Below are 27867 nucleotides of genomic sequence, written 5' to 3'. Positions count from 1 at the left end.
AAAATTTCCACTAGCTAAAAAAAAGAGGTCTTCAGATTTACAAATGTTTCAATTTTAATAAATGTTTTTAGTATACTTCTCAAGTAAATTTTGGGCTCTATGCAATATTGACAAACCTAGTAACTGAAAAAACAGAAGCCAAACTTCAAAAACCTTGATAAAAGGAACTTATCTCGAGTTTGCTCTGGGAACAAAATTTCTTGATTTCCTATATGTGTAGGTAGGCTCCAAACTTTCCCTTTCAGCTGAATTTCTAGTTTATCTTTGAGAACAAGAGTTTGACACCAAGAATACCCCAAAAAATGAGATTTACAAGACACATTCCCACAGCAGCAGTACAAATATGTGATGATGATTTTGAAACTTGATGACAAAACTGGACACAGAGGTGGACCAAATGACTTAGTCAATAAAAAAAAATTGTTTCATGTAGTGTTATTTATAACCAGAGTCTACATATAAAAAAGCATTTTAGTTTTTGAGGTGAATATGTTGAAATGTTTTTCTGCAGATGGTATTAAAAATAAAGGTTCTCTGTGGGAGTTTGGAGGATCTTGAATTTTGAACTTTTGAAAAAGAGTACTTTTTGTTTCACGTCAAATTTCCATTTCTACTATTCTACCAGCCTCATGCCTTTCTCTTGAGGTTTAAGTGATGTCAAGACAAGTGACAGAGGATGTGAGGTGCTCTGAGAGACCCTTGGATGTCTGAGGATGAAAACCAGGTGTGATAAAGCATGTCAGTCCCCTAAATACCAGAATCACCAATTGTTTGCAACTCTGTTTCAGATCAGTGTTGTACTAGCAAAAGGACAGATCTCTTTTCCCTTCTTCCTGCCTTTGAGAGTGGTTTGCAATGCTTTCTCCCACTAAGAAGATTGAAAAAAATCATGGGAACAGACCAGTTCATTTTATATCCTGAGTTACCCAGAGGTAAATACTATAATCAAAGCAAACTCCCATTGCATTACCTTTACACACTCTTTTATACAGTAATATTACAGATGGTTAATCATCATTTTACCAGATTCATCCTCTGCTTAGAGCACATCAACCTCTGATGTTTGTAACAGTGATGTGAAGGTGGGTACTTTGTCTTTCATGTGAGGGCAGAGTTTTGCTTCTGCAATAAATGCACTGAATAGTGCATTTCCTGCATGAGGAGAAGTGATTAGCCATGACCTGAGGTCCCTTTTGAGTACTTCTATACATAAAGTCATAATCTCAGAAAATTTACCTTGGAGGACTTTAGCTTCTCGGTTTTAAATACATGGCTGAACTGCTTCTCATGTTCATCTTGCTTTGCGGTTCTTAACCCGGCTAGAGTGTTTTACACTCTTCTGTCCTAGGTCATGTCAGAAATCTTAGTGGAAGTTTTGTCTTTAGAGAAAATGGAAGAGTGGAAATGAAAATACATCAGCAATACACTAGTTTGTGGTGCCAACATGCGAACGGTTTCAGGATGCTGTTCTTTCATTATTTAGCATTTAAGGCTAGAGATTTCAAACATAAATACCGGAAGGTTTGAACATATTCCCACTGAAGAAATTGTCTATTCTGCAGCTCCACTGCAAGTTCTTCTAGGGCAAGCATAAGTTATTGCTGCATGTCCTGTATATTTGCAGCTGTTAACTCGCACAACAGCGATGGTTTCTTTTTCCTTCCTTCCTTAAAACTAGCTTAGTGCTTTAAAAATTCAGCGCTGCCTAATAGGGTTAGGTGGCTTAAGATTATGTAAAAAAATTTTTTGCTGAAAAATATGCCTTTAATTCTTTACAAAGCAGACATGAATGCGCCAGTTGTGGCCTATGACCCTTACTACAAAATCATTCTCAAGATTCAGGAAATTAAATTGAATTTCATCTCTTGAGAGTCAATGTCTGCATTCACTTCAACGTCCAGAGGCAGACATAACTGGCAAGCTGTGGAATTCCAGATGCAACGTCTCCTAAATCTTTCCTGCCAGTAGTCCTACTTTTTCTACACAACATTATATGATCTTATAGCAATCATTTCTATACTTAGGATGGTTTTAGCTATTTTGCTTTTTGCACTGAGTGGAAGAACATCAGAGCTGAATGTCTTCAGACAAAAAGGCAGCTGAATCAAAATTTCCAATATGCTTGGTAAATTTCCTAACTCTGGATGACGAACTACAAAAATAAGTGGAATTTCTGACAAGATCAATGTCCTTTGGTTTTCTGAGTACTTTAGTCTTTGGATGGATTAATCTCTTAAATATAAAACCAAATTTTGAAAATTCAGTTGAACCGAATAACTTCTTGGTTAGCTGCAACAAAAAAAAGTGTAAATGCTTGCATAGCCTTTTTGATGATCTTTTGTGACATCCTTATAGCCTGGCAGGGATGAAAAGGTACCGATGATGTACATCCTTTATCACCAAGACAATAGAACAAGTCTTGCACATGACAATCTTCTAACAAGATTATTTTACTTAGGTATTTCAAATTGTCTGGAAACTACAGAGAGAGTAAAGTATCAATGGCATTCTCTTAAATGTAGAAACATACATTTGGCAGAGCTCTGTGAGGAACTAAAATCCTTGCTAACAGTCTGGATTGCAGAATTGAACAAATTTATTACATTTGTATATGACATTGGAAGATAGGCTTAAATTCAAAGCGTTTTTGACAAACTGGATAAATATTTTGGAAAAAAAAAGTTATATTCAATAGAGACAGTAAAAAACTGAGAAATATTCAGCCATAGAAATATGAACAATGGATTAGGTGATCTTGAGGGAAACAAAACCAACCAGAGCTTAAATTTTATCACTAAGTGATACTGCTGTTACAACCAAAGCTTGCATTCCATATGGAAGCATGGAAAAGGAGCACACACTGTGACACATGCATGATTATCCTTTTCTTATAAACAATTACAAGACCCCAAATAGCTTATTAGCTCCAGCTTTGGACTTCAAATAAGATGCAAATCAATTGAAGACAATCCTGATAAAAGCAGGAGGAGACATCAGCTCTTGAGATGTCCTGGAAGGCCTAAAGAACAGTTTCTGGAAGTGGGCTTTACCTGTGTAAAGGCTGAGGGGAATACTCTGCTTGCTCTCCCTTTGGTGGCTATGTAATACTCTGAAATCACAGCAAGAGAGGTTCAGGTTGTGCATTAAGGAGCAGTTTGCAATGGCAAGTCACAACAGGTTGCCTGAGGAGGCTGGAGTGGCACTATTGCTGGAGGACTTCAGAATGGGTTAGACAAATGCTTGTCAAGAATGACACATACATGTAGTTGATTGTGCCTTGGGGCAGAGCCACGGAGGAGCTGACCTTGCAAGGTCCCTTCCAGTCTTACTTTTTTTTACGTAAAGAGCATTATGCTGTTTCCTCCCATTCCACCTTCATCTTTCAGAGTTTTCCTGTTCTGCCTTCAAGCTTTCCCTTACCTCCAGCTACTCTCCTAAAAATAACCTTCCTACTGCCTCTTTTACTATTTTATGCATATGTAGGAAATGCTTCCTGAACAAGACGGTTCTGTGGATGGACAAGACTGATCTCATCCATGGAAAAGGACAGGACTACTTCTCACCATTCGTAGCTATGTACTGGGGTTGCAGAAAGAAAATTCTTACTGCAGGATTAAGACCTAGATATTCAGAAATATTTTAGCCACCAACAGGAACAGGGGCTGTAGCTGAAGTGACAGCTTTCTATATGCAGGGCAGAAAGGATGTTAGAGGTAGCTTTATTTTTCAATATTCGTTCTGGACATGTCAACGTTATGAGTCTGATACACATTTTCCCACTGTTTGATGTGACAAAGATGAAAGGGCAGTAAACTTAACCCGAGTGTCCTCCTGTTTTGCTGAGAGCAGTTAGTTTGGGAAGACAAGGTAATAACACTGCGTAGTGAAACGAGCAGCTGAACTCAGCCCAGAAGCACAAACGGGTCCGACTGCAGCACGCTGGGTACAAATCGACATCGCTTTGAACATCTCCTTCTCTCGGTGCTGCTACCGAGGTGGGGGATGACCTCAGCCCCCCGCGGTTCGGGGAAGGCTGGAGCTGCTCAGCTTGCGGCCGGGCGGGCTCCGGAAAGGCGGCGCTGCGGGGGGAGTCCGGGGAGACCCCGGCAGGTGAGCGCCCCAGCACCCCGAAAGGGAGCCGCCCGCGGGCTCTCCGCGCGGTTCCCCCCGCATTTCACGTAGCGCCGAGGAGGACGGACCGGAACGGGAATTGCAAGCCTCGTCCCCGATGCGTGGCGGCGGCGGCAGAAGCAGCGGCGGCGGCGGCAGCAGCATCTCCCGGCTCCGGCCCGCGGGCCCCGCACCGGGCTGTCGCTCCCCGCCTCGCCCGCCGGGGAGAACGGCGCGGAGCCGGCGGGAAGCGCACGTGGGGCGGCCGGGATGAGGAGGCGCGGTGGGGCGGGCCCGACGCCGCCCGTGCCCGGCCCGGCCCGGCCCGCGCACGTGGTGGCGGGGGGCGCGGGGGGCGCGGGCCGCCCCTCCCTGCCCGCCCCCCCGGCGCCCAGGGGCGAGCTGTGCCGTGGGGCCGGCATCAGCCCTCGTCTCCTGTTTCTTGGGTTGTGGGGTTTTTTTTGGTTTTTGTTTTTCTTTTTTTTTTTTTTTTAACTCTTGCTTAGCAAATTGCGCGTGATGAGCTCATGATGCCGCGCCCCCCCCGCCCAGGCTGGGGCAGGCTGGGGGACGTGAGGCGGGCGGGCGCGGCCAGCGGCGGGGGCTCTGCGCGGCCGGGAGGAGGGGGAGCTCTCGGTCCCACGCTGTTTACTGGACTCGGGTTGTGAGGCTTTTCCCTCCTTTTTTTTTTTTTTTTTTTTTTAATATATATATATATATATGTTTATTTATTTATTTATTGCCCGCGTCCCGCTGCGTGGCGGACTGTTTGCCGCTCCGTTCGCAGGTGGATCCATGAACTCCCCCAAGAGCGGCACCGCCGCCGCGCAGCGCGGCGCCGGGGCGGGGGGAGCGGCCGCCAGGTTCGGCCCCGCCGCCGCTGCGGGGGGCGGCCCCGCCCGGGCTCCGGGTGGGCAGGCGTGAGGCGGGCGAAGTTTCTCCGCGGCGCCGGCCCCCTCCGAGGGACTGCGGGCAGGGAAGAACCTGGCCCCGCGGTGCTGGGGGAGCTGACACCGCCGCCGCCAGCAGAGCAGCCCGGCTTTGGCCATGAAGAGGAAACAGAAGAGGTTTCTGCAAATGACGCTGCTCTTCACCGCGGCTCTGATTTTCCTGCCTGACATCGGCCTCTGGTCTCTTTACAAGGAGAAGCACCTGGTGAAGCCGCCCGAAGCCGCCGAGCCGCAGGTAGGTGCGAAGACGCCCGGGAGCACAGCCCCGCGCCGGGGCAGGGCGGCAGCCGCCCCTCGGGGCACGGCCCCGGTCGCGCCCCCGGCGGGGCTGCGGGGCGCCCGGCTTCGGCCGAGGGCGCGGAGCGGCAGCGGCAGCACGTGTGCTCGTCCGACCGCCGCGCCCGAGAGAGAAAGTTGTGAGAGCATCTGAGTCTGCCGGGCTGGGCTTCCCCGGGAAGGGCGAGGGGTGAGCTGGCACAGAGGCTGCCTCTGAAATTAGAAGGACGTGGGATTTTTTGTGTTGCGTTGGTGAGCTGAGGGTGATGCTGGGCTCTAATTTTCATTACAAGAAGTGGAGGTCTTACTGCAACTTTTTGTTTGTCTGCCTCTCTGCAATACTTCTCGAGCTGCTGTGTGGCTATAGGTCCGCTGAAATTGCTTGGGATCCATATAGATGTCTTACCACCGAGATTTTTTGCTTCCTCTTCTGTTGCAAATTCGACAGAAGTGACTGGCAGTGCTTTTTCTCTACTGAATATTACTATTGTGACCTGACGCGGCGATGCTGTGTTTAACTGCTTGTCAGACTGATGTCACAAAAAACTTTCAAATATTTTCAGTTTGCAGTTTTCTCGATCACTATTATTAATAAGAGCAGTTGACATAAGCTGTTTTTTGCTTGAGCTATTCTTCAGCTTGATGGGTTTATGTATGGCTCATAAATCACAGTATGACCTGCATTAAGTGAAGTTTAGTTTTAGGGAGTTGTTGCAATGCACTTCTTTATAACCCTGCCTGTAATTTACCAAAGCTTGTGTTTGTTCTGTTCAACAGTACAATGCTCCTACACTGTAATTGTCAGTGTAATTTAAATATAACATGAATGTTTCTTTTAGCTTGTTTGCCACTTTCATAGCCTTCACATTAGTGTATTAGATGGCATCGTATATCATTTTCGTGTATAAGTAGCCTTCATTTCAAGGGTCATCACCCATGTATGGTCAATGGCTTCAATTGAGCAATAAGCTATTTGATTCTTTGTTAATAAGGGTATCCATTGCAGAAGTTAGTCCTCCAAAGTGTCATAACTTTGGTTAATGAAATATGCTGAATATTACTAGAGGAGGAAGTTAAGGATAGCTTCTTAATTTGAAGCTTACTTTATGTTTCCATGGGTTTTAAAATGCAGTAGGTGTCAGGTGCTAAAATTTAGTTGGAAGTAATTTCTGCTGAAAGAAAATTATGCATGATCATAAGTGTCTGTCATTAGTTTACAAGGTGCACTCTGCAGTTTGCAGTTTCTAATTTACTTTGTGACTTAGGAAAGCTAAGGTATTCAATGCAAGTAATTATTTCCATGTGTGTTGCATGGCTCTTTAGAACACACATGCCTTGAAGAAATTTCTAATGTTCAAGAGTGCTCGCTAGGAAGAACATGATTTGGTAACAGTGAGAGGGAGCTTTTATATTAAAAAAAAAAAAAAAAAAAAAACCAAAAAAAAAAAAACCGAGTTCTGGATAAAGTGGGGTAAGACATAGAAGCTAAGCATATGTCAAGGACTAGTGAGGCTTTCTAATAAGACCTCAAAAAATTTTTGCATCCTAAGTTTTCTGAAATGGTCTTTTTGCTAGCTTTCTTTTTTCTCCCCCTTTTTTCCCCCCTTCCCTTTTCTCCCAGTCTGGATCCTAATTGAGTAGTAATGGGACTGTTTAATGGAAAAACAATAAAAATGAGCAGTGAAACTTTGAACCTTACAGCTGACTCTAATGTAATTCTGTTATCATGGTAAGTATTGAAATCATGTTGGCAATGTCATTATCCAGTGGGGATGGAAGGTTGAAGTACAGACAAGTAATGCAATTAGGTTACTTATGTCTTTTGATGTGCCCATTATAAGCCAAAATACTTACAAGGAACAGGGATTGAAATACGAGTTTGAGTTCAACTCCCTGAAATATAAAGAAAATTGTTAGAATTCTTTGCGACTACCCTAGGAATGAGGGTAGTTTCTTTCATACTAGAAAAGACTGCATTAGAAATAGTATCCTAGTAGAAATGTAACTTCTTTTTCCCTGTTAAGTTAGTAGCAGGTGCAAGAATTTAAACACTCAGCACAGTTATTCTTTGCCCTTGAGGTATTCAATTTCTTGATACTTTGTGTGACTTAACACAAGTTTAGAGATCAGTCCTACTGAAACTGCAGCAGACTTTTCTTACATATTCTAAGATTGTGTTAGGAAAGATATGTGTGTAGAGTCAGCACATGATGCTAGTGATGTGCAGTTGGACTGTTGTGGTGTGTCCTGACCATGGGAGAGAGAGACAGAGCTGTCTGTGACTTCAATAATTTAGTTACAGGCTGAGCTGGTTTTGCCTTCATGGGTAAAATGAGTGTCTAGTTGGTACTCTGACCTTGACAGTAGTGTTTATAAATGTGCCATCTTGTTTTAAGAACAATTAAATTCATGTTACAGATCATCAGGTGGTTTTGAGGAGACGCCATGGTAAAATGATGTTTCGACTACTTATGAATTAAGCTTTCCCATTCATTGCTCAAACAAACATCCCCAGCCTTCCCAGTGAATGAGGGCTCTGTCAGCCTCTTCCACCACCTCAGCTGCTTGCCATAGCACTGGAGTGAAGGAAGGATGGCAGTCTGATGGAGGAGGTATTGATATCCTGACAGCAGTAAGCAGAGAAGCAGTTCAAAAGCAGTCCACAACGCAAAAATAGTCTGTGTCTATCAATGGTAGAACAGTGTCCCCTGGGGACTGTGTCATTTCCAGTGCCTGGAAGAGGCACTTGTGTTCTTTACTGCTATCTAGAAATTCTTCTATGACAAACTAAGTTGACTTTTTTTCATGAAAATAGTGCTGCAATAAGTTACATAAGAATTTTTTTTTTTTTGTTCTGCAAATTCTGTTTTTGAGTAGGGAAGCTCTTCTTTAGGAAAAATTGAGAAATGAGGAGATAATACAGCTATGATTTCAGCCAACATTAATGATTTTGATCGCTTTAATGCTATAAACATAATTAATCTCTGTGAACCTTTGTTTCATATAAACTTTTTTAAGCTGTCATGTTTTCACTTGAGAACTTGATAGGCTTGATTTTTATATTTGGGTTATTGTTACTTCCTTCCAGTTTATCATATTATTTAAAGCAGAGCTTCAAGGATAAATGTACATTTAAAGGTTCTGAGATATGTGATACAACAAGATTCCCATAAAATACAGATTGACATAAATAGTAGACTCAAGGAAAAAAAAAATATTTCTAGTTTAATCTTCCTAAGGCTGCCTTCCTTGCTATACTGTGGGAATAAAGGAAATTGAATAGGGTATTTCTGTTGCCTTTTTAAAAATAAGTTTTAGGAATTCCTTAAAACATTATGGTGTCCTTGAGTTTTGATTACAGTTTTTGCAGTTAGTTTAACTTTGGAGAGGGAGTTTGTTTTTATTTTGTCATTGGGATATTATGTATGTGATGTAAGTATCTTGTCTGATCTTTTGATAAAATTCCAAGACCAGGGTGTTTGGATGCTAAGTTATCCGGGTAATGCTTTTAATTTCAGTTTTGTTTTCTATGGAGGAAAAGCAACAATTTAGTGCAATCAGCAGGATGTAATCCTGGCCCAAATCTGGTTATCTCATCCTATCTGAAGTTAGTGCTACTTTGTTTGGCTACAGTAAGGCTTTACCCTTGTCTGTTCATACACTGTCAGTATATGAAGCATAACTTCATGTAAAAGTACCAAATTTCTTGCAGCAGTTTTCCAGTGTCTGCTGTGTAGGTATTGTGATACATGGTTCTCTCTGCTGGTATGGGAGGCCGGTGTGGGTGGTGACTGAAAGGAGAGCAGTCTAGTGAAGTAACCCCTAATATATTTCAACTTCATTTTGTTTTTTTTTTTTCATTTGTCACATCCCTGCTTCCTAGTGTCAAATCTCCTCGCTTAAAATTGAATTGAACAGCAGCATCTCCTAGTCACAGATGCTCTGTAATACTTACAGGTGTATTAGTGAAATGCTTTATGATGTGTAAAGTAAGGCAAGGTAGATTTCTGGCTTCATTTCACGTATGTGCTGGCGTAGTGAGGGGTGGTGCTTTAACCTCCCGACTGAGACGCTTCTACTGGAGAAACTGGTGATGGTGTTGGCCTTTTTTTTTAATTTTCATGCATGCATGGTGTCCAGAACAAAAAGCAAAAGCTGTGCTGTGAAGGGGTATATTGTTCCGTGGGATAATCATGGAGCTCTCTTTCCATTGTCCTGTGAAGCCTGTGCTTCCATCTGGTTAGCCCCAAGATTGCACCTTTCTCATAGGATAGTGAGGTATGGATTTAAATGAACTCCTTAGGATAAGGAGAACTTAGTTCTTAGAAATCATAGGCCTCTACTGTAGTTGGCAAACTGGCACAAAATCGACTCACTGAGCCTGGTGGTTACAAAAGTAGTGACTGTCTTCTGAATCCAGAAAGCAACTTCAGCCTGAATTCTGTCTTGCAAACAGTCCTTAGTTTCTGAAGTCTGTGAAAGAAGTGAAAATTTAAATTTACCCCAGAATGCAGTGTTTCCTACTGTTTAGCACACAGGTTTTGATAATCATAATTTTTCCAGGACACTTAACCCTGTCAACTCACTATTGATGCCAGCAAAGTGCAGAGCTTGGGTTGGTGAATTCTGTTTCTGCTGCATAAAAGCAGCATCTTGAGAGCACAAGTTTTTTTCTTCCCCCCACCTCCACAGCTTTTTTTCCCTTGCTTTTCTGGTTGATTTCAGCAGCTGCAAAATCTTGTACAAAATATGGTTTGGTTAGGACATAAATATGCACCTATTTTCTATTATTACAGTGTTAGGACACTGTCGGTTATTTCTGTATTTAGTTCCACTGTCTCAATTATTTACCTTTGCTTTCACCACAAACTTATGAGGCAGGAGAGTTTTTTTTTTTTTCTTTAGCAGATGAGTAAATAAAGTACAGAGTGACAAACAGGCTCAGGTCTACAAAAGTAGCTGCTTGACTGCTGCTGACATTTATTTGTACTGTTTTGGGAGAGTACCTGTCAGACCATAAGAAATACTGATAATATGAAGCCTCATTTTCTCTGGTCAGTTTCTATTCATGTGCTGTTCCAAGCAAGTCATCGTTTCTCTCCTCAGAGCTGCAGCTGGGCTCTGTTGTGTTCAACACTCTTTTATTTATTTATTTTTAAAAATTTATTAACGGACCTGTTATTTGTTGCGCTGATTGCTTTGCTGGTGTGTCAGCTCCAAGAGTTCCCATATCTGGCATAACAAAACAGAGTTTAGTGCCTTAAACTGCAGAGCATTGGCAAACTGAGTTTGCCTTTTAGGTGTTTTAAGTCACACAATTAACACTTACGTAATTCAGTTATTTTACCTAAATTGTGTATGTATAATTTCATTCCCTTGTATATATTGGAGCCTATTGAGGAAAATATAATTTGAGTTCTAAAACCTTTGTTACTTTATTGCCAAAAGTAGTATTGTGTCTTAAAACAGTATGCTTCTGTTGTATTCAGTATACCAGAGGGAGCCCTCCTGTGGTTAATTTAATACCTATCAATTTTCAGGAGTGTTACTAAATAGAGTGTATCTTACAGGATAAAATAGACTGGTTTCAATATTTAATTTTCTTTCTATTTAACTCAGCATTTTTAATGCATTTCAACTAATTTATTGTGCATAGTTATTTTGGCTTAATCCAAATAAAAATATAAGATCAAGAAACCTCAGTGCATGCCAACTCTTGGACTTGCAGAAAGGCTGCTGTGATGGAGGGGATTCCATGGCTGTATTGAAGCAGTGGGGTGCAAAATTGCTCAGTTATTAGGGGAGATACCCAAGCTATGTTTTGTCCTCTCACTGGGATGCGATGCTCAGTTCTTTCCTAAACTTCCTCATCTCCATGTGCAGGGAATTTGTCTTGTGTCTGGCTGTGAAGGTTTGCAGTGGTCCTATAGGTACGTCCTGGTCAGGAGCCAGACTGCACTGTGTGTGCTGTGTATGTAGGCAGTTGTCTGTTCACACAAAGAAGAAAGAAGAATTCAACCTTTCTCTTGTTTTTAATGCTCACACAGGTAACTTATGGTCTTTGTTTAGCAATATGCTGATGCATGCATTTATAGCAATTGACTCCAGCAAAACTGTGAGTGTACTGACTATTTTGATGGATTTGGGCCAGGAGCAGACATCTTGACTACTTTAAATTAGTCTGGAAAAATTAATTCAGAGATCAACAAGTTAAATGCAATGCAACTCGGGAATCCCAAACAAAACATTCTGCACGTATTTTAAATGTTCCTCGTGGTCAAAAGACCAAATTGTGCTGACTGAAAGAATTAGCAGTCCCATTCTTTTAATGTTTTTTTTTTTTTTTTTTTTTTTTTTTTTTAATGTGAACAGGTTTCATTAGGAGATGGCAACCTTCTGAACCTTTGTTCTGAGAATTCCAGTGTGTCATGTTTTAACTTTGGCAGGCAAGTAAGCACCACACCACTGTGCTCCCATTTCCATCTCAGTGGGATGGAGGAGACAATCCAAAGGGTAAAACTGAGAAAACTCGTGGGTGAGGTAAAGACAGTTTAATAGGTAAAGCAAAAGCCCCACACGCAAGCCAAAAACACAGAATCAATTCACCATTTCCCCTGGGCAGGCAGATGTTCAGCCTTCTCCAGGAAAGTTGGGCTCCATTGTGCATAACAGTTACTTGAGAAGACAGATGCCATCACTCCTGTTGTCACCTCTTCCTTCAGTTTTATTGTGACTCTGATGCCATATAGCATAGCATACCCCTTGGTTAGTTGTTTTCAGCTGTAACTGCTCCCAGCTTCTTGTACAGCCCCGGCCTCTTCACTGTCAGGGCAGTACAAGAAGCAGAAAAGACAGTGATGCTGTGTAAGCCCTCCTCAGCAACAACAAAAACATCCCTGTGTTATCAGCACTGTTTCCAGCACAAATGCAAAATACAGCCCCCTACCAGCGGCTGTGAGGAAAATTAATTTTATCCCATCTGCAATCAGCATGTAATGTAAGCGGGTTTTTGACGTCAAGCTCTGTTATGGTTCATTGATTTCAACCTGATTTTGACAATTGTCACATTTGGAAGGGTTTAACTATGTGATATGCTTGTCTGGGTAGTCTTATTCAAAATACGTCTTCAACAGAGAAATCCTTTCCCTCTTCTTTATAAGAAACACCATGGGAGAGTCCTGCTTGTGATGGTTTGCTCAAGAGGTAAAGAAGAGGAAGAAAATCTATTGCAGGGATTTAACAGGACTTCATGCTTATTTTTCAAATTCTTTACCTTCATTTCCATGATTTTCACACATTTTTATATGACATGGCTCCAAGTCTGTGCAAACACGCAGTGATCCAAGTCAGCTATTTAGTCACCAAAATAATAAGAAAGAGAATTGCAGGAACAAAAATGATGAAGCGCATGTCCAGCTAACAGAAATATGTAGGCAACAATACCCCACTCTCTTCTGGATGCTTGTACTCCACAGGGCCAGAGCTGTCATGTTTCTGTTCAATGCTTCATGTTTCACAGGGACAGTGTTTCCTTGTGCTGCCATTTTAAGATCTCTTGGCAGATACTATTGAATAAATTTCCTATTATATCTTTCTCTGGTCAAATCCTGTTTATTGAACATCTCTGCCCTTAGGAAACAGTCACTAGCTAAAATATAGGCTTTCTTGTCACATGTGGATTTAACAGATAACTACAGCATCCATTTCCCCACCAGCACCTCCAGCTGTTGGTTACCTTCCCATGCCAGAAATTTTCAGCCAAGTCCCTGATGACAGTACGCAATGGTATTTGACAGATACTTCATTGGATCATCTGAAACCCCCTCCAGAACAGTATAAGCTTAACTGCCAGACATTTCTCTGAAGAAGCTGATGTATATTTTTGTGTTGTCTTCAGAGATATATGAACAGTCACCCATGTGAGAACTGCAGCAACAAGAAGTTTGGAGATTGGTGCCATTGGCAGAACCATGAATGTACAGTGCCATGAAAGTTTTCATGTTTATTTCACCTGAGAGCTACCACGCCCATTGCAGTTTCCTGTGCCTTGCCAGTTGTTGATGTTTGTTTGTTTCTTTCTAATGCAAAATTTACAGTGCAAATTTGATATAGTAGACTAGAAAATCTGGCCTGTATGACTGAAATGTTTCATTGATCAGTGATAAACCATTGATTCTGTGCTTAAGAAGCAATGGCAATTGAACAGTTTTCTTCTTTGATACACAGTGGTTTATGACAGCTTGTGATACTGCTAAGAGATTTAGCTAGGCAGTGCAATTATCTAAACTAGAATTTTGTCAGGACACCAGTATTAGTACAAAGAGCTTTAGAAATTGGATTGCTCACTGAAGTGTGTAAGTGTAGATTTATCAGACTAACTTAAGGTACTCATTTGCCTAAAGAAGCACAATTTTTCATACTTGTACTTAGAATAACCGATGAGTTTATTTAGAAAATTTTAGCCTGTTTACTTATTTTCTCTCTCTATAAATAGTTTTCTGTCAGTTAAGTACTAGGAGAAGGCAGGCAAATATTTAGGACAGGTAAGAAGATTTCATGGCAGTCTATGACAAGTTCCTTTATAGATGAAGATGGGGAAGTGGAAGGACTCCTTGTGTCTCTGTTCAGAGCCAATGCCTGGGAAATAGAGGCCCTGCAGTGTTAACAGCTCCTCTACTGTGAGATAAGTATTTTATCCCATATGTTTTTGCCTCGCTGTGATTAAAATCTCCCAATTTTGCATTTGATAAAACAATTTTCTGTCACAGAGAGTTTGTCTTTTTGTTTTGTCATCCAGTCCCTGGGCTAAAATTTGGGGTTGTAATGTAACTTTTGGGTGAACTTTGGGTAACTGTGCTGAAACATTTTGATTGTGTCCAAGGGAGCAAGGTCAAACAGCGCACATGGGCTGGAGAGGTTTGTGGTGTTCACACCCACAAGAGACAGCTCCAGCAGACTGACTGGTCTTCATACTGACTACTGAAATACCCTCTGTGCAGATTAACTTCACCCTTGGCAAAACTTTGCTTGTCCCTGGCAAAGCCTGCACAGATGCAGCAGTAGTTGGTCAGAGATAACTGCTAGATAACTTGAGGAGAGACTATAAATTGCACCAAATCTAATGCTGAAACCCCATCCTTCAGTGGTTCTCCAGTTTTGAATCATCTGTCTTGAGCAGAATTAATACATGGTTTAATGCAGTAGTTGACTTTTTAATATGTTTGTTTTTTTTTTATATGAGAGCACAATGCCTAATGTGGTTTTTCAGCTTTCATTTTCAACATAGCAGTACACTTCCATCTCTTGCTGCTTTTCCTTTTTTTTTTAATTTGCTTTTTCTTGGGGGGAGACCCTCCACATTTTGGATTATTTGCTGGTTTTGATATCCCACTTAGTTCCTGGGTAAATTACTGTATTGTACTGAGTTGTGTAAACTATGAGATTGCTTTTACTATAGAGCAGTAGTTTCACATTAGCATGGAGAATGCACTTAAAAGACACTTAATGCCATTCAATAAGCAATATATTTATATTTTTCTCAGACTCTGATGACTGCATTTTGAGTTACATTTGTTATGGGTACAAAATGAATGACAGACTTGAATGGATGCTGTTTTTGCAAAATTGCTCGATATAAACTAAGGTGACATTCAAATTGCTGATCAAATGTTACTATTCTAACACCAGTATAAAAATGTAAATTCAGAACTTTTACGACATTGAGCAACAAATTCTCCTCTAAAGTTACAGAATCATTAAAGACACAACACAGATGAGAATAAAAAATACTTGTGATGGATCTAAAAATTAGTGGGAAAAGAATTACATATAAAAGTCTCGCAGTGAAATATTCCCGCAGTATATGTAACAGATTAAATCTTTTCCAGCATCCTTGACATAATTTCCAGTAACGGTGAAGCAGTGGAAATTTCTCCAAGCACATAGAGTGCTTCTCCATGGAGGTCATATTTTATTTTGAGTGATACTGCTTGAACAATATTGAGAAGAGTGTGGTTTTATATCTCTATTTTCCCTAAAGTAAACCATTTCAGAAATACAAGCCCAATGCAAGTGCAGCCAGAACATATATATAACCTATGCTTTGTTAACATGAAGCTGGTGTTCATCTCCACCAGCCACTTATACTAATGGATTCTGAAATCTGCCATTTTTAGCAACGTAGACAGACATACATTGTGAGCAGGAAGTGCTTCAGAAGAGGACAGGAAACTTCTAGAATTTCATCAGGGAAAGCAGCAAAGCTGCAGAGGGATGGGAAATAAATTTGACTAGAACGAAGGTTCCATTACCTTCTGTCATCTTCTCCCATCTTCCCTGTCTTCTTGCTCCCTGAGGAAAGCATGCACCAAGAGCAGTAAAGATGCTGAGATGTTGTTTAAACCATTCTTACACAAAATGTTGAGAGAAACCATTTGAGAGAGTGTTGTTATTAATGTGAGACTTACTTTGTGTAAAACTGAGGTGACTTCTCAGCAAAATCCTAAGTGCTGTAGTGCATGTGTAGACCCCACAGTAGTGCAGTTGCTGAAGATAAAGGTGTTTTCTTTGAAGCAACTTCAATATGAACATGTGAGAGACATTTTTCTTCAGATGCTCAAGACTCACAACAGATGTCTCCTTCAGAAGCAATGAAGAAAAAATGCATTTTATATTGAGAGCAAGGAAATGGATATGGCATCATGCTAAGCAGCAGCCTGCTTCTGCATCTGGAATGGATGTGAATGACAAATGAACAGAGGAGATTCTGCTGGTTTCAGCTGAGACAATTTAGAGTAATCTTCTTTGTGGTTTCTGGTATGGGGCTGTGTTTTGGATTTGTGCTGAACACAGGGTTGGTAATAAAGACATGTTTTAGTTATTGCTGAGCAGGGCTTGCACAGAGCCAAGGCCTTCTCTGCTTTTCATTCTGCCATGCTGGTGAGGAAGGTGGAGGTTCATGGGAGCTTGGGAGGAGACACAGCCAGGACAGGTGACCAGAACTGACCACAGGGATATTCCAGACCATATGGCATCATGCTCAGTATGTAAAGTGGAGGGAAGAAAGAGAAAGAGGAGCAACATTGGAGTGATGGTATTTGTCTTTCCAGGTAACCATTAAATTTGATGGGGCCCTCCTCTCCTGGAGATGGCTGAGGACCTGCCTGCCCATGGGAAGCAGTGAATTTATTTCTTGTTTTGCTTTACTTGTGTCCATGACTTTTTTTGTTCTCTGTGAATTGTCTTTAACTTAACCTATGAGTTCTCTATTTTTTATCCTTCCAAGTCTCTACCCAATCCCACTGGTGGAGGAGTGAGTGGCTGCGTGGGGCTTGGCTATTGACCATGACAGAGAGCAAGGCCAGGACTGTGCACTTCATAACCCCATCAAAGACATAGGTTTTGGAAAAACCTGCTACTTCCTTGTGTTTTAGAAATGTTTGTTCTGTGGTTTATAAGAGTAAAGTCTTTCTGAATTAAGTTTAAAACTAAAGTTCAGTGAAACTTGAAACTCTTCTTCAATGCACTTCAAAGAAATTGTTAGTAGAATAGATTCCTCAGAGATAGTTGCTAATGTAGGTTTTGCGTTTTTCCTTTTACTTGCATGTGTATGCATGTGTATGTGTACTCATGCGTGTTTGTTTATGGGCAGAAGGTGAAGAGATCATCTTTGCTTCCTGCAGGGAGAGGGTATATATTTTTCTTAGTGTAGCATGCCAACAGTCTTCAGAAGAATGGAACAATTTTGTGAAAAACACTATGCGAATACGTGGAGAAGCATATGTTAATGAGGATAAATTGGGCATAATCTACAGTGTCTCTGGCATTTTGAAGTTGGGGTTTTTTAATAAATTTGGATTTTTTTGTTTTTTGTCTCTCATGCCTCTAAAAACAGATTGCATGTGGGCTGACTTTATGTTCATAACTTCCAACAATCTACTGAATGTTTTTTCCTCCTCTACTTAAGAAGACTTGAAATCTGTAGTAAATAATGATGTTGGCTCATTTCATTTATGTCCTTGATTGTTTCCAGTCTTTCCTGTTAATCATGTCTTCTCTTTAGACAGTGGACTCACATACAGATTTTTTATGTGCATGTTTATTTAGGAAACCATTGACAAGATTGCTCAAAAATAACTTGCCCAAGGCTGCTGTCCTTAAAACACAGTTTGCTAATCTCCTGGTCTCCTGATATGTGTGATCAAAAATCAAACTGACCTTCTCTTCCATTTAGTAACCTTCTTCATATCGCAGATTGATCTTCCATTTACTGATCTGGTTGTTTGAGAGACCAGCTACTATCTCTTAATAAAAGTGGAGAAGATGCCCGAATGTTAGAGTGGAAGTGGCAGGAAGGAAATACGTAAGTAGTGAAAATATACACCAAGGACAATAATAGGGAAAATACATCTTGTCAAATATATTTCTTGAATTTCAAAGTTGTGTTGCTGTTGTGTTTCCTATGCCTTCTCTTTCATCTTCTAATCTGCATGTCTGGCATATTTTGATATTATATTATTTTTTTTAAATGCATACTGACTGCAACCTTGCTTCTCTCTTTTAATTTATTACAGCATACTAGTAAAGCTGCTTTGGAATACCCTGGATTAATGATGCATTTAAACTGTTTTAAAACGACCCTGGGCTAGGTCAATTATTGAAATAATGCCAGCAAGGAATATTTTATTTTGATAGCAGTAAGCTCTTAGTTTTATGTTAACTTCATTGTACAAACATGACCTGTGGGCTTTTAATGTTACACTGAATTGGAAACATGTGAATAAAGCATGCTTTGCATTTACATTGAGCAACCTAACTCTCCTCCTTGAGAGGAGATTCTAGCTTGTACTCCTTGATTGTACATGAGGTCACATTTTTGTGCAAGCGCTCTGAGAATACAGGGCACTTAGATGTTTTTGATATGAAGGGAAGGCATAGTGAGGTATGGGTGCTGTTTATGGCATGTTAAGCATTACTTCAGTCACCCCTTCTGATACTGGTTATCTCCTAAAACCTCACTTGTAAAAGCAATGCATTTAAATTTTTTTGTGTAAAATTCACATCCTTAATTATTGCAATGTTTCTTTTCCTTTTTGGAAGTGTAAAGTGTTACTAGATGTGTTCTGCTTGATAATTGAATTGGAATGAGGGCTTATTATATATTTTTCAAAATGTGGGGATGTGTTTTTTCTCATCCCAAATATGTCTCTGTGTTTTAATCTAATCTACTTTTCTGTTCAAAACTGCACTGTAGTTGCTCTGCTAGATTCCAAGATACTTATGGTGTAAATTTAAAAACCAAACAAAAATCAGTTCTATATAACAAAATTTTAGTGACACAATCCTGTGTCAGTAAAACTGGTATCGACCAGTCTTCAGTGATTTTGGACTTCAGGTTTGGCAGTGCCTAGGAAGCTTGACTTGCCCATGAAGTTTTACAAGTGACTTTAGGCTGTGGCTGTTGTTTTTTGTTAAATAGGTCTTCTGGAAGAGCAGCTAAAAACTGGTTGCAATCATGGCCTGAAATTGCACCTATACCAAACTTGTAGAAATTTGCTTAAAATAAACAGACAATACACTTCTCCTGAACAATGTTTACAAACAGTTTAGTGGCCTGTTATCTATTTAAAGAGGGGTACAATCAGTTCCTAAAATGACGAGTCCTACTTTGTTTAGGAGAGCAGTGATTTGGCAGTGACTGAGCTGCTTGAGATGAGTAGAGATTTTGAACATTGAGCCACTTGCAAGGCAAAACAAAATGTAAACAAGACCAAAAAATTCATTCCAATTGCTTCTGAAGAATCACAGGAAGCAAAGTAAAAACCTTTTTGTGGTTCGGGGTTGTTACTGGTCTAAGGTAATTCTCAGGTGTTTGAAAATTGAGATGTTCCATGTCTAGGAAACAGAGGTATAAAACAATGACCTGTGCATTGAATGGCCGGTGTTTGGACTATACATTATACTGAAGAGAGTTTATGTAATGAAATAGAGAGAAAATAAGGAAGTGGGAAGTTTGGAGTAGAATATAGGCAGAATTTTGCCGCTGTATTTCAGAATCTCTCCATATAATTTTCTTTCTTTGTCTAGCCCTCTAAATATAAATGTGGATAAATTATAAAATAATTTTTATGGGGAAATACATAATCCTAGGTTTACATATGCAGCAATAACTTTTGACACAGTAGTTGCTACTCAGGAAGGAGCTCTTGATGCTTATATTAGTTTTATGAAATTGTTAGCTTTCTTTTCAAAGAGAATAACATTGTTATGACTACTGCCTAAATTAGTTGTGTACTCTCAAATATTGTACAATTCTTGTTCAATCATAGTCATCACAGATGGGATAGAAAAGATGACCTATTGAGGGAGACCAAATTAAGTAAAGGTTTCATTGTTGTCTGACTGATGAGAGGTCTGAGAATATGACAGAGGTACCTTAGAAAAGAGTAACATAAAAAAGATATGCAGGCATCACTTTATTGACTTCTTCTTTCAACAGAAATAGTAGCATCAGATTGAAAACTGTACTGGTATCAAAACAAATAGCAGGTGCAGGTTTGTGTATGATAGATTATTAAGATATGGAGCTTTCTGAACCAGGGATTGTGGATATTAAAAGCTTATATGGCTTCAAGAAACAATTGAATGCAATTATGGGGGAAAAATACATGAGGGATAAAGATGGTGCCTCTGGCTTGCACTTTCCTTGAACCAGCAGTTGCTGGAGTCTAGAAGGGTATTTTAGGGAAGTGAAGTTGTTTGTTTGCCATGTATTTATATCTTTCTGTAGGATTTGCTGTTGTTTGCTGTCAGAAGCAGATCATTAGCTGGATTGACCTGTTTGTATATCTTACAAAAGTCATTCTTTAACTAATAATGTGTAAGTTAGAGTTGTGCATAGTAGTTGCTGATGAGAATTCAGGTTGTGGAACAGATGATTTTGAATGAGTTTCTTGATGACAGAGAATGTTCTGGTAAGCCAGAAAGAGTAGTATTGCCAGACAGATTCAATGTTGTTGCTCCACAGTGAATTTGAGGTGTGGCACACTGAGAAAGTACACACCCTAGATTAAGTATAACTGTAATAATATGCATTTTCGTATTATAAATGCATGTCTTCCTGTATGAGTTAATATTTGAGGGAGACTAAGGACAGAATTTCAAGTCCAAAATTTAATGGATACTTACAGGGGCACTTATCTCCATCCTCTGTTGCTTGCTTACAGTAGGATCCGGGAGTGTTCTGCGTAGTTAATTTGCTTTTAATTTTTATGCAACTTTTTCTCTATTTGAAATAATGTTAATTTTTTCCTCCTCAGGTTGAAGTGTTGAACATGGGCATGTTGAATATGGTAAAGCGTCATAAGGAGCATCTTCAGTCTGAGATCTTGGTATTGTTCAATATGTGTGAAAGATCTTGGAGGGGTTGTAGGTTTTGATTTCTGCTTTTTTGTTTAATATTGAAGGGAAATATTTTCTTAAATATATATATTGCATGCAAAGAGGAGATTATGACCTTAAAATACTCAGACAGTTCTGAGGAATGTCTACAGAGCTGTACATTCATTACCTTATAACCTGAACTCATGAGTACAGACAGATATGAAAGTGATGTAGCCCAGAATTTGGTTGGCATTCTGCACTATAGGTACATATTTCTGCCTCATGGCAAGCTTCTGGTCAACCAACATTTCCAAATCCTTCTCCTCTGGGCTGCTATCAACTGATTCTCTGCCCAACCTTTATTTGTACTTGGAGTTGCTTTCAGGGTCCCTCTGGATACACCACTCAGGTTGGTGGTGTTGGGAAGCTTGCTGAGAGTGTGCTCAATCCCACTGTCCATGTTGCCTAGAAAGATGTTAAATGGCACTTTGTCTTGATACTGACCCCTGAGAAATCCTGCTTGTCGCTATTCTCTGTTTGAACACTGAACACTTGACCGCAACTTTCTGTCCATTCATCCATGCAATTCTTTATCCGTTGAGTGGTCTAGCCATAAAATCCATATCTCTCCAGTTTAGAGACAAGAATTTCATGCAGGACAGTATAAAGTGCTTCACACAAGTCCAGAACCATTGCATACTTAGTTGCTAAAATGTGCTCCTAGATTGCACTTTTATATATGGTGTAGAAATTGGTTTAATTTCTATCTTTCTTAAGTATATGCCTGCTATACTTAAGAAAGTATAGTCCCAGCTTTTACATGCAAGTTGCAATATGATACAGTCAATTATACTGTTGATCAGGTGTTAGGGCTTGAATTTAACATCTATACAAGTTCTTGTAGAGTATTGAATAAAGATCAACAGGGTTTTGAAAAAAATAAACTTCATTGGCATAATCCCCATTGCCAGAGTAAAGCTTCTGTTGCCTTCAATGGGAGCTGAGTTTTGTAATCAGTGCTGTCAGTCACCATCTGGACTGAGACAATTTTGCCATAGAGAGAGTCCGTCTTTTCTGGGATGCCATCTGTTAGTCAGTTCCTTCTGACTTGTTTCCAGTATCAACCTTTATACCTTCTTTCATGTTCTCTTTTGTGCTCCAAGCAACCTCTCAAATCCTCATTCTCCCTGCTGTTTTCAAAATATGTTTCTGAACACCAATGAAGTACCCTAGCAATGATGTCTATTACCAAACCCTGGGCAACATCATAATCATCTGAAGAAAATCTGTTAGGAGGCTAAGGCTTGGAAGGTGTTGATCCCAAACCCTTTTCTCATCCCTGCAAGTGGTATTTCAAAGCAGTGGCTGAGGGAGAAGTTTGAACCTCTGGTTACTTTGAGGCTTTGCTGTGGATGAAAGAAATCTGTTAGTATGACAGTTAACCTAATAATAGCTTACAAAAGTATCAGCTCATATAGGTTTAAAAATAAGATCAAGTAGCATTAATCTAATGGTATAACTGTTTTTGAAAGGCTTTTACTCAGTAAAGCCAGATTTAAGAAGTCTTAAAAAAATAATTTTGAGCTAATGGTTGCTAACAGTCCTGCACACAGTGTTTTCACCCTGACATAGTCAAGTGCCAACAATTTATTTGGCACATCATAAGCAAATGGAATAAAGAGTGTGTACCCAAAACCTTTCAGTTTGAGAGAGAAAGCAAAAGAATATATTAGAATTAATAATGCATAAGGAGTGCATCTTTTTAATAAAACAAAGAACAGTAGTTACCATGTAGTTTCATTAATAAAGTTTAAATGTAATTCATGCATGTTATTCATGCATGGGAGAGACGTCTTTGTATCCGAACAGCAGCCTTTCTTTCAAGTGGTTTCAGGGCTGTGATTTTTCAAACAAAATTTAAGTGCACTCTTGGTTTATGAATTTGATTTGAACTGTAAGCAAGGATGATTTAAGAGTTTCAAAGAGATAGAAGCAGTTACTTTTATAGTAGTAGCCTCTATCTCTAAAAAAAGAGCCACCAAAGTCTTTCATATTGTAGTCTATCTGTAGATAATCTACTGGTGGAAACAAACCAGTTGATGTGTCCATATTGTGTTCATTCTCAGAGGAGTAGCCCAGGCTATTGTAAAGGTGAGAAAATGTGTCAGCAGACAATTATGTAGTGGATAAGTCAAATAGATTTTACAGGATCAACCTTGCCAACACCTTATGATGCTGTATTTGCTCATGGTTATTTTGCATAAAAATTAATAGTAGAATACTGTGTTAGGAAAGTATATCTACATTGCAGTCTGATTAAAAATTGACACGTAGATACTTTGATAATTGTAGATACTCCAATTTGTTTAAATGTCTGAAATGAGAATAAGCAATATTCTTTCTGAGAAGCTAAGCTGTCATAAGATAGCTTCCTTTTTTCCAAATATGAAATCCATTTCTTGCTGGGAAATAGTGTGGGTGACCAAATATTGTTGTGTTCCCTGATGACTGAGACTGTCTTCACAGCTCTTGAGTCCCTCTGTTTGTGATGTCTGGCTTCTTATTTCATCTATGCGTGATTAGCTTCCTTTATTTTTAAAATGCATCTAAGAAATCTTCCTCTGGAAAGCAGTTCTTAATTGCAGAGGAGAGTGTCACATAAGAACCAGATGACGAATGATTATTGTGTGACTGATGTTACTGCTGAGCTTTACCTTACAATGATTTCTTGAAGGCTTTTTCTTCTCTGGTAGATGTTGCACAGAGCTGACTGTATACAATCTTTTTTTTCTCGTAGGATAAGATAGTTGTGTTTATCTTTCATCTCTACATGTATGGTGTTATTCTTCTACTGTTTCTCCTTTAGAGGAAAGTGCAGAAATGAGTGGAAGAAAACTTAGAGAGGTTTTTCATCCAGATTAGTGACACACTGAAATATTTTTCAGTCTTACATTAAATTTTCAAGGTTACTCAAGCAATCAATCTGACCTATTTCTGCTGTGGAGGACTGTTTCCTTCATTTTCCTTTTCCTTCTAAGCAGACAAGTAGATATGGGGGAAAAAAATTATCATTTGAACTTTGCCAGTAAATTTACTTGAGGTGTCTTTCTATGGAACAATAGTAAGTGGGAGCAAGCATGAGAAGTCTGGCTGCATTGCCTAAGCTTTCAGCAGCTCTGACAAGTTACTTCACTCATATATTTCAAGGCAAAACGCCTAAGAACCAGAGGGTCCTAATTTGACTTTTTTTCGGTCTGTCTTGGAATTTCTCTGATTCAATTCAAGCACTCTTAGCTGGAAAGGGGAAGAAACTTCAAGTCTGTGAAACAACCACTGTCCTGTTGTCACCCAACTGCCTCCCTCTCCCAAGTCGAATTCCATAGGCTGGGGCCTGTCCTCATTCAAGTGGCCTGTGAGCTTGTGATGTCGTAACTGATGTGGAAGGAGCATGTATATGATCAGGTTTTCTTTCCAGATGGTGAAATGTCTTTGGTTAAGATGCTACTTGAAATTGTAATAAAGCAGTCCATGGGAGTTTTTCACATGCACCTGAAAGATTTGTTGTTGCTTCAGTCTTTGTTAGATGTCTTTGACACATCTCTTGAAGTACATTTTATCAGTATGGGGGCTTTTATTTTACTTATTTGAGGGCACAATTCCATAGTTTTATCACTTTCCTTAGACCAGGTGCTGAGCAGTTAAGAGCCATGAATCAGTCTTCCTGCAAAAGCAGCTGATTTTGAGCACCTTCTATGATATGGTAATCAGTTACACATGTAGTCACCAGGGAATTGTAAAAAGGCATGTGATAATGGGGGATCATATAGAGAGCTGAATGAGCTTTTTCATATAGTTTACTAATGTGTTCTGTCTTAGAAGTCCTCTGAAGCAGAGGTCTCCCAGGGGAAGTTTCCCACTTTTCATAAGGTCACTTGAAAAATATGGGCAGTATTAGGAACTGGGTAAAAATGCTACTTAATTTTACTATGTAAACTTTTAAATCTTATCTTTTGTTTGTAATTATTGGCTTTTATTTGTAACTTTTTGCCATTTTCACTTTATTTGCAGTGAATAATCACAGTATATTTTAAAAATATGAATTTCTGTGTTGTGAATTTTTTTTTTTTGTTTGTCTCATTAGCATCAGCTCCTTTCCAGCCCTGTCTAGTAAGAGGTGTTAGAAAGTGTTATTTTTATGCTTTTTGGTTCCTGTGATGGATGGTTGTGGAATATCATGCTCACAGGGAAAATTATTTCTTCCTAATCCTTGTCAGTTAGTGGTTGCCTTATTTCTGGTAGTCTGAAGACTTATAGCCCATATTCCAGTTCATACAGTACTTCATTTTAGTTGACTTAAAATTTTGTTCATTACTGTCTCCTAGTTTGGCAATGTTATTATTCTTTATTGTCTGCACTTGGACAAAATCAGTCAAGAGGCCATCATTCTAGCAGAAAACTGTGACCGATTGCTTTAAAAATAAATGATACTTGCACTGACACAAGAGAGAAAAAAACATTCATTAAAACTCACGTTGGAGAAGTCTCATTGCTCTTTTCCTATTGCATTTGACATTGCCTGAAAGACTGTTATATATTATGTTTATTTTTAGAGACTATTGTTCTCTTTAAATCTGCTCTACAACTTGAGGAAAGCAGTAATGCTTTTGAAGAGAAATTTACAGAAGCAAGACATGCATCTTTCTGTTGTAGTAAGGGGCTGTTTCATGAAATATCTCTTTTAAATAAGTTTGACTTTGGCAGGGAAAAAATCTGCAAAATGTTAGGGAATCAGAGGCTGCTTTAGGACATACAGATTTGAAAACTTGTGCTCCTTTTCTCAAGAACATAATAACATTTGTAAGTGAGACCTTCAGCACGTTATGCTTATTTTAATAATTTCTTTTGAAGTGCTGAAAAAGCAAGCTACTTTCAGTTAGTTTACTTTTTACCCCATAATTGGCCTAGTCTGCTACTCAATATCCTGTTCATGTACAGAGCTTATACAAAATTAATACTGTATTACACAAAAAAGATGTTGACCTGTCAGAATGAGACTAGAGGAGGCCACTAATTTGATTAGAAGGCTGGGATCTCTCCTACAATGACAGGATGAGAAAGTTTGAGCTGTTAAGCCTGGTGAAGAGAAAGCTTCAGAGAGACATTATGGCACTGTCCAGTACCTAGAGAGGGCCTACAAGAGTGCTGGAGAGGGACTTTTCACAAGGGTATGTAGTGACACACCAAGCGGGAATGGCTTCAAACTGGAGAAGGGTGGATTTATGTTAGGCTCTTCCCTGTGAGGGTGGTGAGACCCTGTAACAGGTTGCCCAGAGATGTTGTGGACTCCCCCATCCTGGAGATGTTGAAGGCCAGACTGCGGATGAGGTTTAGGGCAGCCTGGTCAAGTGGGAGGCATCCCTGCTCATGGCAATGGGGTTGGAACGAGATGATCTTTAAGGTCCATTCCAGCCCGACTGTTCTGAGAGTGTATGATAATCACACAGTTGAAAAGGCAAATATCCTTTCAGACTTAAATAAAGTATGTTTCCATTCCTTCTTTAAGAACTTTAATATAATCCAATAAGAAAATGACAAATTATTTTGGTTTTATGATAGACCAAAACTAAAATACAGCCAGTTTCAATTAGAGAATATTTAAATACACTGAAAAAGGATATGGTATAACCAGACAAATTGTGAACAACAGGTTTCTAGTATTCTTCAAATTGGTAAGCATTCAGGGAAAGCCACCCATTTTGTGTGTGCTTGCCTCAGTTTCTTTGTTTTCCTCAGTGTTTCGATAATTAGTCCATGTGCAAAAAAAAAAAAAATAGTAGTTTAAAAAATGCACTAGCTATTGCAGTGGTCTTGTTTCTCCTTTTAGGTTCCTTGTAGTTTTATCACATACAGTAAACATTAAATGAACTACAGGGTTGTGGTTTTCAGGGGCTGTGACTTCACCTTTGCAATCCTTTAATTTCAGTCCTCAAGACTGACTTTTGGTCAGGTGACATGGAACACATCATCCTACTTACCTGTAAAACATACCAGGCTTCTCTTTCCCATTAATACTGGAGCATCTTGTCTTACTTTCACCTAAAATTAATATTTGTAGGGAAAAAGAGATTCGTGACTAAATAAAAATTCATAAAGTAAAGTTGTCATTATATATTCTACATTGCTGAAACAGATAACACATTAAAACAGCTGCCAAATTACCTGTAATGAACATCCACACAATAGAAGACACTCTGCATACTGATGAAGTTATGATTAACACCTATTAACTGGATGGGATTTGTCAATGAAAAAATAAAGATGATTCAGTGCAATATTCAGAAAGATTTGCTGCCTGTTTAAATTTCCTGATTTTGGGTATTTTTAGATTGTTGTTGGAAACCTGCTAATGGTTTGAAAACATGCCTTGGAAAACTGTGTTCATAGCTGCTAAGGAAAGGAAATGTGTTGCAAAATGATGCTTTCGTGGAAAAAGTAGTGGGTCTGTCTTTCTTGCTTTTTCCCTCACCCTGACTCAATCCCGTTTCTGACTGAGTTAAATGATCAGAATTAAACCATCAGAATTTGTTTTTGGCATGTCAGGTCTCAAATTTCCATGGAACTGTATGTCTAAATTGTTTCTTTCTCTCTTTCCTTATTTTATTTTGCACTCAAGCTCTATAAAATTTGCTCACCCTGAGGGTTAAATGTCTTGATCATATTCTTACTTGGGACCTACATGACTTAAAGAGCAGGAAATGAGCCTGCATGCGAGTAGCTGCAAAAAATGCTGCTCAAGGCTATTCAGCATGTGATTCCTTTATGGCATCCTTCTTAAGAAGCCAAGCTGTGGGGAGATGTTGACAGCTTTCCTCAGTGGTGACCCTGGAACAGTATTTTAACATCTGTTATCTACAGGAGATGCAGTGGTAGATTTTTTTTTTTGTCTTTTTTTCTTAGCATTTTTCTCTCAGACATTACCATGGCAATGAGAGCATGTGTAGATTCACTTCCCTCCTTTGCCTGAAGGGCGCTAGGGGTCAGTTTTCATCTCTCTGGTGATAGAAACTACCAATTTTGAGGCAATTTTAAGGTAAGAATGCTTGCTTTTCTCCCTTCTGAGTGTCCACATGAAGAGAATTCATAGTTTGTT

General features: G+C 39.5%; 1 protein-coding gene across 2 annotated transcripts in view; it reads left to right on the top strand.

The window, feature by feature from the left end:
• Positions 1 to 27867, top strand: part of GALNTL6 (polypeptide N-acetylgalactosaminyltransferase like 6) — a 909332-nt gene that overhangs the window by 473829 nt on the left and 407636 nt on the right. The window contains exon 1 of one of the 2 annotated variants that reach the window (XM_068187105.1): positions 4620 to 5295. The exons of the other annotated variant lie outside the window; for it this stretch is intronic. Within the exon in view, the coding sequence (XP_068043206.1) occupies positions 5158 to 5295 (138 nt within the window). The 5' untranslated portion in view covers positions 4620 to 5157. Of the gene's footprint in view, positions 1 to 4619; positions 5296 to 27867 lie in introns of those variants that run through there. 2 annotated transcript variants of the gene reach the window in all.

The sequence above is a fragment of the Anomalospiza imberbis genome, chromosome 4, assembly GCF_031753505.1.
Source record: "Anomalospiza imberbis isolate Cuckoo-Finch-1a 21T00152 chromosome 4, ASM3175350v1, whole genome shotgun sequence".
Lineage (NCBI taxonomy): Eukaryota > Metazoa > Chordata > Aves > Passeriformes > Viduidae > Anomalospiza > Anomalospiza imberbis.
Note: the sequence above shows the minus strand (reverse complement) of the source record. Positions and strands in the feature narration are given on the sequence as shown.